Genomic DNA, 14,135 nt, shown 5'->3' on the forward strand with positions numbered 1-14,135 from the left:
TGAGGTGCTGAATATTTTTTGTTTTATATTTTCTTTTTTGGGCTGCACCTGTGCATATGGAAGTTAGTGGGCCAGGGGTCAAATCAGAGCTCCAGCTGATACCTATGCCATAGCCATGGCAACACCAGATCAGAGCTGCCTCGGCAACTTAGCCACAGCTTGCGGTAATGCTGGATCCTTAACCCACTAGATGAGGCTAGAGATGGAACTCCCAATTTCAGAGATAACTTTGGGTTCTTAACCAGCTGAACCACAATAAGAACTCATGAATACATCTTTAAATGACCCGAGAACTTGGGCCAGCAACAGCTTTAATCATCACTACCCACTGCTGGCATCCTGAACCAAGAAATGAACCCAGTTGACTGAGGTTGTTTGATTTTTTCATATTACTGATGTGTTTATAAGAACTTTCCTCTAAAAAGAATAGAATTTTTACTCTACATTTAAGATATGATGATCACTCTCAACGAAGTTATCTGTTACTCAGATATTAAATGCCATAATTTTCCTAGAATTTCCTTAATTTACCTTTTAGTATAATGGGAGCAAGGTGTCTGGGTCAGGCACAGGATGAGAAGAATTTACCTTATCTTTATGGGTTAACTGCTGACTTATAACATCCTCACAGATGCTAGAAGAAGGAACCAAGTTATGTAATTGATAAAACAGTTCCACACTCTTCTGGTGGTGCTGAGGTGTCGCATCTCCCAGCTGGTCCCATAATGTTAAAGCTACATGCTATTTAAAAAAAAAAAAAAAGACATAAAAGTTAGTGTTACAAAACTGTAAATAAAAACTTATTTAATAAGTATTTCCCATTAGGTACAAACAAGCCTATGACTGCCCGACCTAGAAGGTCCTTAACACTTATTTATGCCAGTGGAATGAGATTTGAGTGTGTAGCTTTCCAACTGTCCTTTCCCATCATCTAGGCTTTAAGAACCTATTTAACAATCCTTTCATTATATTTTATTTTGAACATCAGATATGTAAGCACTTTTTACAGGGACCAGATAAGACCCCATTTCACTATTTTAGTGATGCCAGAATACATCATTATTATTATTATTTTAATGGCTGCACCTGTAGCATATGGACATTCTCAGACCAGGGACTGAATCTAAGCCACAGCTGAGACATATGCTGCAGCTGCAGCAATGCCAGATCCTTTAACCCACTGTTCTGGGCTAGGGATCGAACCAGCGCCTCCACAGTGACCTGAGCCCTGCAATCAGATTTGTAACCCACTGTGCCACAGTGGGAACTCCTAGAATACATTATCTTTAAAAGGATATAACTCCCACAATGAAGGCAATTTAGTGTTTAGTTACATGGTACACACTGTATTACAATTCATAGTCCAAATATCCAAACTACTGAAAGTATATAAAACAGGTTGTAAATATTTCAGTGCTACCTCTGTTAACACAACACTTGATGATCTATGATAGCACTAATAAAAACCCAACAGTCTTTGGGGCTTACCACCACGTTATAGAAAGTGACTCTGACCTAGCAGGAGGAACTATCTGGAGGGGCACAATGACTTGAAATCAGATTTTTAAAATTTAAATTTTTAATATAAAATATATATTTTATATATTTTTAAATTAAAAATTTAATTTAAAATATTTTAAATTAAAATTATATTTACATATATAAAGATATATATATTAAATTTTATATATATATCTTTCTACCTCCTCAAGCCAAAGTATAGTTAATGTGCCTTCTATGTAGAGGCTATCATATGTTCTGCTGTGACAGAAATCCAAGACTGTGTTTTTTTTTTTTAATGCATCACAGATGATAATCAGACAATTCAAAGTTAGAAAAATTTTCCTGGGAAGTTTTAAGAGAGCTGCGGTTATAGTTTAGAAAAAGCAAGTGTCACAATCACTTTATTTGGAAATACATTTTACTGCCTAAATGAACTTTCCTCTTTACTCCCCTCATCCTCATCTTTCTCTCTCCTTATAAAACTGGAGACAAGGCTGGTAATGCGGCCCTGATCAAGTGTGTTATCTCTTCTTATTGGGTATGATATTAGGACGTGTGCAATTACCACCTTTAAAATTTGTGTTAAGTAAATGAGGTCAAGTGTTACCTTAGTCATGTACGCATTTCTTAGAACTCACCTTGAAAAACTCAGTCTTCTCAGCTATGTATCTCAGATTGCCTGGAGTGAGGGGAGGTCTAATGACCACAGCCACTCGTCCCTGGTTTGGACTTAAGGGCTGTGCAGGCTCCACGCTGTTGATGTTTTCCCCAGTGACCATGGCCACAGACTGAGTCAATCCTACCAGGTCCATGACAAGAGAAATAGCAACACTCTGCACACTGAAATCACCTGCGTGGCTGCAAGCATTCATCAGTGTCTGGAGCCACAGTGGAGGCTGCACGTGCTCCCAGTCTAAAAAGAGAAGAGATGGGAGCCAATGAAGTTCATCACATGAGACCTTTCACTCACACTCCAACTTCTAAGTCACTTTCAAAAACAGGGCCCTTTGGGAGTTCCCTGCTGGAAATCAATGGATCTAAATGTTATATTACTTTTCTCCAGAGAAAGGAGTTAATGTCCTTCTTGGCTTCTGCTCACTTTCAAACTGTGAAAGACATCAAAATCACAAAATTTTCCAACATATCAACTCCCCATAATGAGAGTATCTTGTTTAAAAATATCTACAAATTAAAATAATGCTTTAAAAAATGAACTGGTTAAAAAAATCCCAGTTTTAACATCTGTTCCTTAAGAAAAAAAAAGCAGGAGGGGGGAACATGCCATAGAAAATATGCTAAAATAAATAAAACTAAGACAAGCTTACCAGTCTCTGATTTTTCAGAATGTAATTCTGAGGTATGGCTCCCGTCAGCGATGTAAACTGGGAAACTTGAGCACTCCAGGAAGACCTGGCAGGCTGCAAGGAAGGCAGCAAGGTACTCTTTCGAGGTCTGGTGTTTACTTATGTTTCTCTCTTTCACATCTCCATGTGAATCCCTGTCCCATTTCAAAGTCTCCCCTTGCTCTCGACTGAGATCCCCTTGATGCTCTGCGGCCAAAGCCTCAGAGAATGAGTTACTCTGAATGATGTAGAGGTTGATGAGTCTGGTGAGAAACTCCTGGATGTACTCCAGACAGCACTGCATTGCAGTTTTTTGGGCGGTCTTCCCACTCCGGGGTGCTGTCCCCTGAGTGACTAGGGAAGGGGGCTGGATGATGGTTTCTTCAGATCCCACAGTGGAGGCTGTTTCTGTTTCGGAGGATGTGCTACCCATCGGGATGGCAGCTGCCCCCTGCCCCTCACTCAGTTCTCTGTCAATGTCATCAGGCCGGTCTGCTTGATACTGTATAAACTCAGTGAATCCGCTCTCTGATGATCGACTGCTTGGTGGATTTTCTCCATCTTCAAACACTTCAGTAGGATTTTCAAGAGAAACTGATGATATCTGGTAGAGATTAAAAAGAGAAAAAGGCTGAGTAGTTAAATGTATATATTTATAAGAAGTAAAAACTTTAAATGGTCATGTTATGAGAGAAGTCAGTTTTAGATTGGTCTTATTCACAACTTAATTCACATATATACATATGTTTTGTTTTGTTTTTTAATTTTTTCCCCCTCTTTTTTGGCTGCCCCACAGCATATGGAGTTCCCAGGCCAGGGACCAGATCCAAGCCACAGTTACGACCTATGCTGCAGCTGGAGCAGTGCCGGATCCTGTTACCCGCTGTGCTGGGCTGGGAATCGAGCCTATGTTCTGGTGCTTCAGAGACACCACCTATCCCATTGTGCCACAGCGGGAACTCCACTCACAACTTAATTCACATTTCGCAACTTCATCCACATACTTGGTTGAATTGTGAAACTGTTTTCTACAAGTGATTCACATAACTATGATAATAGGAATTACTGATACGGCCTGATTAGTATATTAATACAGTCATTCAATAAATATTATTTGTCATATGCAGAGCTTAAGCTAAGGTTCTTGAGGTCAAAGTATGTATATGTAGAACTTTGGATTTATGACCTTGTTTTCAAACTGCTAATAATATATTCAACCTACTTCATGAAATCACCTTCCTAATGTCTAAATAATGCACAGAATGAGACATGTAAAGTTAAAAAAAATAACATTTTATAAACTAGAAATAAAATCTAATAGGAGTTCCTGTCATGGCGCAGCAGAAACGAATCTGACTAGGAACCATGAGGTTGCAGGTTCAATCCCTGGCCTTGCTCAGTGGGTTAAGGATCTGGCATTGCCATGAGCTGTGGTGTAGGTCACAGATGTGGCTCAGATCCCAAGTTGCTGTGGCTGTGGCATAGGCCGACAGCAACAGCTCCAATTTGACCCCTAGCCTGGGAATCTCCATACACTGCGAGTGCAGCCCTTAAAAAAAAAAAAAAAAAAAAATCTAATAGATCTTCTATTTGAGACCATATGACTGTGAAATTTCTGTCTGAAATGTCAAGTACTGTTTATATGTTGGCTATTAATCTTTCATTCTTCCAACGATCAGCTACTGAGCCCACATTACGTGCCATTTAAGTACTAGGAATAAAAGCAACTGTTTACAACCTAGAAGGGAAGAGACAATTAATTACAATGTAAACAAAATGAACCAGCCCCTGAAGTAGAACAGAGCAGGAAAGGATTGGCTGTTGCCTCTCTATAAGGATAGGATAAATACAACCATCAAGCATATTTTCTGGCTTAGGTTAGGTAAACAAAAGTTGTACATCCCATGAACTCCTTGGGTAAGTGTGCCAGAGCATAATGTGCATTTGACTAAGGTCACTCAAGACATACACTAAAAGCTCTGCGGCCACAAAACTGGGCCTCAACAGAACACTGTAAACCAACTACAATGGAAAAAATAAAAATCATTAAAAAAAAAACCCCACAAAAACAAAAAAACCTGGGCCTCACCCAATGTTCCTTGCCTCAGTGAACTGTACCACCATCCAGTCCTCAAACCAGGAAGGCAGAAACCTATGGGTGATTCTTGTACCTTCACCTCTCCTCCACCAACACTTTCCCTACATCAATTTCAGTACTGTGGCTGAGGGTGCTCGCCTGTCTGCTTGGCAAATGATTTTCTGTCTCCAAACCTTGGTTTCTTGGTCTATGTAGTTCAGTGACAGTAATTCTTAAATTTTATAGTTGCTATGCAAATTAAGTAACACTGTATATAAAGCACCTGGCATAGAAGTCATCACTCAGTAACCATTCAGTAAGTGTGAGTGATCACTCATTACCCTACCAATCCATTTCTACACCTTAGTGATTTATCTTCCTCAGTGAATGGCTAATCCATTCACTTCTGTCTTCACTCCCCCATCATGTCAGGACACATTTCCACCACCTCTCACCTGCGCTACTGTAGGTCTCCCTACATCCATTTCTGTTTCTCAGATCCATACTCCATACTGTGGCCACAGTAATTTTTCTAATACACAAATGTGATTTATGCCACTTGCCTTTTCCCCTTTGGAGTCTTCCCACTGATTCTAAGACAAAGAATAAAAGCCTTGGTATAGGTATAGTGAAAAGACTCTGTAAGACTCGGCCTCCGCCTGCCTGCCCCAAGCACCTTCCTCTGCCCGTGCCCTGTGCTCTCGTATCTCATGCAGCCCATTTCCTCTAAGCTTCACCGAACAATCCTTCCTCAAGCCAGCCTTCCTTGGCCCCAGCCTAGGTCTGATCACACCATTTTCCACATTCCTACCACTCCTTACTTTCCTTCATACATTGATCAAAACTGTGATTAAATGTGCAATTATTTGTTTAACATGCGGCGTCCCAACTAGAAAGGAAGGGGTGGGGAAGGGCAGAGTCACCCAGGTATGCCTAACCCATTGCTGGATACACAGAGAGGGTGCTGAGAGGAGGGGCTCTTACCTCTATTTCAAAGGTAAGAAAACTGAGGCTTACGGAAATTAAAAACAAAACTTGCCCAACTACTAAGCAAATAAGCTTAGTAGTTAGAAGAGCTCAGCTGAAGTGATTCTAAACTTCATGCTCCTTTTATCACAGATCACCAAGAGAACTTTACATATTAAAATGTCAAAGTTTAGAGGTAGCCATCAGAACTGAACTTATTTTTCTACTTTGAAAAATCTTTTATCAGTGCACTTTTAAAAAGAAATCTTATTTAAATAGTAAAATAAAATTAGTTTATTATCATTTCTGTATTAATCTTTTTTTAATATAAGGACTGTAAAACAATGATATTACACTAAAAGAATTCATGCTATAAATTCAGTTACACTTGCATACATGTCACATTGTAACATATAATACTTAGTTAAATGGTCTCTATTTCATAATCATGCTTCAGATCATCTTATAACAACATTTCTTTCTGAAAAGGAATTACACGTTTCAGACACCTGGGTATAGAGATCCAATACACTGATTTTATAAAAATGAACTAAGTGCATGGAGGCAAAATTAGATTTACCATTTTTAAAAGAATCATTCCTTCAATTTCAAAAAAAGGAATATAGAAAATACTTTCAGCTTTCAAATTTGATCAATTTTAGACATCTCAGTGAAGATGAGAAGACCATTGTGCTTCAGTGAAAAACAGAAAAGAACAGATGGCCTGGGAATAGGCATGAAAACTAAAGAAAGAGAGAAGGGCAAAAACACATCTGAAGTTAACAAACCATTATATTTAAAAAGTATTATTTAATTGTCTTTCATTTAATAGGAATGGGCGTTCCCATTTACCTTATCTGTAACCATCAATAAAGTGATGTTTTTTCTACATACTAAATATTCTCATATTTGAATATGATATCAAGGGAATGCTAAGGTCCCTCCTCTACTCTTACTAACTTCATTCAAATAAAAACCAATGCAAAAACATTTAATGTCCATTTTAGCTTTATTTCTAAGTTGATACTAGAGGCATAAATTAAGGAAAAATAGCACAACAAAATGAATTGACCAAGAGTAGAGTCCATATAATATTATCAATAAGTAGGTAGGAAGAAAAATAAGACAGACTAGTTACTAGTTTTAGTTTATGTAGGATAATCCTGGGATATATTTAAATTGTTCAAGGGTCAGTAATGTTCACTTCATATAAAGAAAGCAATACATTTAGGAGGTCCAAGAAAAACGTTTTAGGATTAAGACTTGATGGAAAAGGCTGTAATGAGATCTTCCTAATAATATATCTTGCCTGGCTGAAGAAATTCAAAAGCAAGAAATAAAGTAACGGCAACTAGGCTAACACAATATTTAGGTAATGAACCTTATATGCTAGAAATATTTAAATCTTTTGTTTTAACACAGTGCTCTGTGCCGAAATTCAACAGAATTACATAATTCCATGAATGTTTTCATTAATGTTTACTACAAAGTACTGTAGTATTATAAACCTGAAGGCTTTTAAATTGCTTTTTCCATACCTGTTTCATACATGCTTAAATATGTTACCATGGTCAGACATTAAAATTACAGTTGACCCTGAGCAATGTAGGGGTTAGAGATGTCGAGCCCCTATACAGTCAAAAATCCACATAAAAATTTTGAATGCCTCAAACCTACTAAAAGCTAACTGTTGACTGTAAGCTTTAATGAAACATAAACAGTCAATTAAAACACAGTTGTATGTTATATGCATATCTACATATAATTTATGCATTCATGACAAACACAAATTTTTAATTTTTTTGATATTTCTAGGCCATGTGAGTTATCTGAGAGTTTTTTCAAATTGTCATAATTCTCTGAAAAAATTTCCAATATATTTCTTGAAAAAAAAAATCTGTAAATAAGTCAACTCATTCAGTTCAAACCTGTTTTGTTCAAGGGTCAACTGTATTACAATTCTATTCAACACCACAAAGTAACCATTAAGAATCTGGAAGACTAGGGAGGGCAAAAAGACTCTGGATTTCATGAAGAACATGTCAAAAATTTACTGTATAGAGACTTCCTGTCCTGACTCAGTGGTAACAAACCCGACTAGGATCCAGGAGGACTCAGGTTCAATCCCTGGCCTCGCTCAGTGGGTCAAGGATCCGGCATTGCCGTGAACTGTGGTATACAGTAGCTTGCAGATATGGCTCTGATTTGGTGTTGCTGTGGCTATGGTGTAGGCCAGCAGCTGTAGCTCCAATTTGACCCCTAGCCTGGAAACTTCCATGTGCCGCAAATTTGGCCTTGAAAGGCAAAAAAAAAAAGTACTGTATATATGAAAAAGACCAATAAAGTTAGGATTATAAACGTCCTGTTTAATACGATAGCTACTAGCCACATGTGACCACTGAGCTCTTGAAATGTGGCTGATCTGACGAGAAGCTAAATTTTTTACTGCACTTAATTTTAATTAAAAAATTTAAAGTGATACTTAGTTTCCTAACACCATACACAAAAATAAACTCAACATGGATTAAAGACCTAGATAGAAGACCAGACACTATAAAACTCTTAGAGGAAAACAAAGACCAAACACTCTCTGACATAAATGACAGCAACATCTTCTCAGATCCACCTCTTAGAGTATTGACAAGAAAAATAAAAATAAACAAATGGGACCTAATCAAATTGAAAAGTTTCTACACAGCAAAGGAAACCCTAAACAAAACGAAAAGACAACCACAGAATGGGACAAAATCTTTGCAAGTGAATCGACGGACAAGGGATTCATCTCCAAAATTTATAAACACCTTCTGCAGCTCCATACCAAAAAAACAAACAATCCCATCAAAAAATGAATGGGCAGAAGATCTAAACAGACAGTTCTCCAAAGAAGACATACACATGGCCAAAAAACACATGAAAGGATGTTCAACATCACTCCTCATTAGAGAAATGCACAATGAGGTACCACCTTACACCAGCCAGAACGGCCATCATCCAAAAGTATACAAACAATAAGTGCTGGAGAGGGTGTGGAGAAAAAGGAACCCTAGTACACTGTTGGTGGGACTGTAAATTGGTGCAACCACTGTGGAAAACAGTATGGAGATGCCTCAGAAAACTAAACATAGAACTATCATTTGATCCAGCAATCACACTCTTGGGCATCTATCCAGAGGAAACGACGACTCGCAAAGACACATGTACTCCAATGTTCACTGCAGCACTATATACAATAGCCAAAACATGGAAACAACCTAAATGTGCATCAACAGAGGAGTGGATCAAGAAGATGTGATACATATACACAATGGAATATTACTCAGCCATTAAAATGAATGAAATACCAGCATTCTTAGCAACATGGATGGACCTAGAAACTATCATGCTAAGTGAAGTCAGCCATACAATGAGACACCAACATCAAATGCTTTCACTGACATGTGGAATCTGAAAAAAGGACAGACGGAACTTCTTTGCAGAACAGATGCTGACTCACAGACACTGAAAAACTTATGGTCTCTGGAGGAGAGAGTTTGGGGGTGGGGGGATGTGCTTGGGTTGTGGGATGAACATCCTGTGAAATTGGATTGTTACGATCATTATACAACTACAGATGTGATAAATTCCTTTGAGTAATAAAAAATAAAATTAAATTAAAAAAAGAAAAAAAATCTTTTTACATTACATCAATTTTATATTAATTACATCTTGAAATATATTAGCTCAAACGGGCTAAATAAAATATCATTAAAATTATTTTCAGCTTTTTCTACTTTTTAATGAAGCTACCCGAAAATTTTAAGTTATAAATGTTGCTTTGCATTTTATTTCTCTTGCAAAGTGTTGATATGGACAGTTAAACTGTATAGAGCCATCAGCCTACAAGACTGCCACAACAGTTGGATATAGGAAAGAGTTATTAATACACATAAATGATAACATGTAAGTGATTTTACTTAAGAAACTGTTCTGCCTGGAAGAAATATAATTGGTCAAATACCAAAAATAAAAGAAAACATTTACCTTTTTGTCTTCCCACTCCTTGACAGAGTTGTTCTGCCCACTTGGAAACTGCAACACGCCTCCAGTGCTGGCAGATAACAAAGGAGGCTGAACCTTGCTAAGGATCTTGGAGCAGAGCCTGAGTGAATCTGTGAGTTCAGATAAACGCAGGGTCTGCAGGTGGCTTGTCAGGGCAGATATCATCCTGAGCAGCAGTTGCGGCAAGTGTTCTGTCTGGATTTCAATGTAAGTCTCCTGAAAAGAAGGGTGAAAGGACCAAAGTATATATGGTGTGTAACTCCAAGGTCATGTCACTTAACTTATGTTTAATCTACATTAAAAAAGAAAATAATTGTACTCATTTTATGTGTATCATGCTCTTAATTAACACTGACTGAATGATCATTTAGTATTACAGATACAAAATTTCTATGCCCAAATTCTCAATTTAAGTATTTCGAAGCATATATTATAAAAGAGTCCCAGTTTTATCTGTTACATTACTGAAATTATAACATAAGTGAATGCAATCAGTTATAAACAAAACAGGCTGAACGTCATACCTGACACAGCACCCTCATACTTCTAGTAGGCTTCAAAATGAGAAAGCAAAGAATTGAGGAGAGAAAAGGGGAAAAGATTCCAACAGTCTTCATTTAATAGAATCATTAATGAATATAAATGCAGCATTAAACCACTATACATTAAACATGTAAGATTTCTATAACATGCAATTATGAAGTATATTCCACATATTAAATAAGAACTGTGTATGTATTATATATATATGTGTCAGAGAACAAAACACTTTCAAAATTTTACTTAAAAAGCTATGCCAAAAGGGGAAAAATCAATTTAATTTTAAAAATGAAATTTACTTGAAGATGAGGTTTATCTTCAAATGAAATATATGAACTATGTTATTACATTTCCCCAAAATGTTTTTACCAAGATGGTCTTACCAAAGAAACAATATCCAACAAAAAATCAACCAGTAAGCAGAAATTGGTCAGCTGTAATTCAGACGACTCACTACTATCTCCAGGCCCAATGTGAAGTCTGGCATGCAGTGTCCTCCTAAAAGGACAAAACGTACTTCATCAAGGATATTATCAAGTAATGTGAATACAAGTGCGATCATCATTTTTTTTAAGGGCCGCATCCGCAACATGTGGAAGCTCCCAGGCTAGAGGTCGAATTAGAGCTTTAGGTACTTGCCACAGCCACTTGGTTTCCAAGCCCACACCACAGCTCAGAGCAATGCCGGATCCTTAGCCCACCGAGGGAGGCCAGGGATGGAACCCACATCCTCATGGGTACTAGTCAGGATGGGAACTCCTTTACATTTTATCTTTTTGAGTCATGTCTACACTGGGACACACACTGTTGTGTTCTTGTGAGAAGCATCTTTCTTTCCCCTCAGCAAGATTCTTAGGCTTAACCTCTCCCTTTAACTCCATCCTCAACTTCCAAGTATTCTGGATGTTTTTTCCTTTTGGGGACATATTTCTCAGTGCTCCCACTACAGATATCATTTCCTTGTTAAAATGGATTATTTGCTGATTTCTAACCTCAGGTCCTATGTTCGTACCAATCTGTCCCTCATCATCCTTCCCCAATCTCATTCTCTATATCCAGAATGCAACCATCCTTCAAGGTTACGTCCTCCAGGAAGTCTCCTCAGATCCAAGTAATAGAGATCATTCCTTCGACAAACACTCAAACCAAATCCCATTAATCCTCTATGACCCCCTGCTCTGAAGACACAAAGTAAGCATATGATACAGCCCCTAGCTGGCATACAGACAAATAATGTGACAATGAGCTAGTGTAGAAGCTGATTCTGATAGGAAATTTAAGGGATTCACAGAGGACTTCTAAAAGAGGGTGGCCTCTCATAGTACCTGACTAAATGGGCTAGGGGAAGACTATTTTAGGAAAAAATAGCACAAGCGAAGAATCAGCCACATCATGAAGGCTCAGGGTTAATGCTGGCAAGGCAACAGTTCAGGTTAGCTAAGGGCCCAGTTAATTTTGATCAGGAAATAGAGCAGGGTTAGCTAAAGAAGGGTACATGTGTGTGTCTGTGAATGTGGAAAGTTGATCCAGGGTCAGGCGGTAAAAAGACACAATTCCTCTACAATGCTACCACAATTTAACCTCTCAAGGCATTTATAACTAGACATAGCATGTGCAGGTCTTACTTGTTCTTGCTATTAGGTCTTTGAAGATGGCAAGTGTCTCTGTCTGCTTAGCAGAGTGCCTTTCCACTGGGTGCTCAGCAGCCCTTCAATGAGCAAGCAGTCAACTTTCTAAATCATTAAAGGGATTAATGTTTTCAGTTTTAAGAGCCTTCTAATCCTGAGCTCATAAATGCTTACTTATTGGCTAATGCTCCAGGGGCTGGAGAGGTCAATCTGGTTCTGAGAGGATTTTGGTCTAGAATCCAGACCAATTCTACCCACGTTCATGAGTACTATTGGGTTTTTAGAACATTTTTTAGGCTTTATGTCCTGACAGTATGGGCTGGTTCTATGTTTTTAAAAACACAAAGTGACCTAGGAATTTTTTATTATTCAAAGTGAGAATCATTTTGGGAAAGTGTGCTAAGGCACCAGGCACAAATTTGTTATTTTCTCTACCAACAAAGAAGAACAGGATTACTATGGATTGGAGAAGGAAAAATCTTTCATCCATGCTGGTGACCGAGTATCTCCTCTCCAAACTCCTTTTCTTCCTTTCATTCATTCTTTTTTTTTTTTTTTTTTTTTTTTTAGGGCTGGACCTGCAGCATATGGAAGTTCCCAGGCTAGGGGTTGAATTGGACCTGCAGCTGCTGGCCTACAGCAATGCCAGATCTGAGCGACGTCTGTGACCTACCTGGCAGCTTGCAGCAATGTCCAACCCTTAAATCATTAATTGAGGCCAGGGATGGAACCCACATCTTCATGGATACGAGTCTGATTCTTAACCTGCTGAGCCACAATGGGAGCTCCTAAACTCCTTTTCAAATCTAAGATTATATGATCAATGATTCTACATTCTAAACTGACATGGTAGAGATTATGGCTATTAAATAATAATTGTCAGCAGTAATGGTATGAGAGTATAAGAGAATGTTTAATGTTTTCATTAAACTCAAAGAAATTAAAAGAAAAACTCAAAGATTAGCTCTGGATGCTATTAAATTAAAATGAATGAAACAGTTGGAACATACCTACAACATTCTTCAAACCAACGTGCAACGTAATCCCACATATAATAAGGCTCAAAGGAATTAAAGAGAAGGTTGGCAGTTTTAATCAGCTCTGCTGTTTTCTTATTTTCCCTTAATTTACTAAAAAAACAAACAAACAAAAACTAATAAATATCAGCATCTACATTTTCAAATTTAAATTTGAGTACAATGTTGTTCAGGGTGTACATAATCCTAAAGTATATGCTAGAAAACTTGCTAGTGAGAATATAGCAACAAATAATTTTTATCTACTGTCATTCTTCCCTTTATGTGTAGTTATTCTCCAAAATTCGAGTTTTCATAAACTCAAATGTATGATCAAGATCAGAAGTTAACCTTGTGTAAGAAAAAAAGCTGTGCTTCCAGCAAAATGACAGGAAGTTCCTTTTAAACTATTTTGAGTGTCTGACTGTGAATACAGCATTAAATTGCTTTGTTTCTCTGGCACATACAGACTGATTACTGATTTGATTCTGACAGCATTTATTCTGAAAGAATTTTGTCTGCTTTCCTGTACTATTCAAGATTTACTAGAGAAAAGTTAAGTTTATTTTAGAGAATTTCATTCAAATTATTATTTTTAGCTTGAAAAACAGTAACAAAAAGAACTAATACTGGGAATAGCTATTATTACTGAAGTTCCAAATTCCATCAGAGAAAAATAACATTGCTATTTCAAAAGTGAACGCTCTAGCCTGTTAAATACCCACCTACATACCATATCCTGTCACGCTTCCTAACAATTAAAACAATCATTTTTATATATAGTGAGGCGCTGTCAATATAACTAGCATGTTATAGAATAAAATGCTACTTAAATACCCTATGGGGAAAATAAATTATCAGGCAGTGTAAGGAATGAAAGAGCACAAAGTTAGCCAATATCAACTTTTCAAACAAAAATTATAGGGGATTACATTTATCAGAAGTAAAAAATTATCTTAAAAAGTTTTACTATATAAAAGTATGGTTTAGGAAGCCCAGGTTATCTCTAAAGTCTCACTAAGGT

General features: G+C 37.4%; 1 protein-coding gene across 11 annotated transcripts in view; it reads right to left on the reverse strand.

Moving 5' to 3' along the window:
- DOPEY1 (dopey family member 1) overlaps positions 1-14,135 on the reverse strand; it is a 107,625-nt gene that overhangs the window by 38,994 nt on the left and 54,496 nt on the right. For 7 of the 11 annotated variants that reach the window (XR_002343986.1, XM_021091824.1, XM_021091863.1 and 4 more), the window contains exons 11-17: positions 13,106-13,225; positions 10,851-10,965; positions 10,452-10,481; positions 9,910-10,143; positions 2,829-3,450; positions 2,142-2,416; positions 589-741 (exon numbers count right to left, since the gene is read on the reverse strand). Coding sequence is in view for 9 of the 11 variants with exons in the window: in XM_021091824.1 (XP_020947483.1) it covers positions 589-741; positions 2,142-2,416; positions 2,829-3,450; positions 9,910-10,143; positions 10,452-10,481; positions 10,851-10,965; positions 13,106-13,225 (1,549 nt within the window). In the remaining 2 variants the exon portion in view is untranslated. The remainder of the gene's footprint in view (positions 1-588; positions 742-2,141; positions 2,417-2,828; positions 3,451-9,909; positions 10,144-10,451; positions 10,482-10,850; positions 10,966-13,105; positions 13,226-14,135) is intronic. The other 4 variants (XR_002343988.1, XM_021091876.1, XM_021091853.1 and 1 more) reach the window with 1 other exon arrangement.

The sequence above is a fragment of the Sus scrofa genome, chromosome 1 (genome assembly GCF_000003025.6).
Source record: "Sus scrofa isolate TJ Tabasco breed Duroc chromosome 1, Sscrofa11.1, whole genome shotgun sequence".
Taxonomy (NCBI): domain Eukaryota; kingdom Metazoa; phylum Chordata; class Mammalia; order Artiodactyla; family Suidae; genus Sus; species Sus scrofa.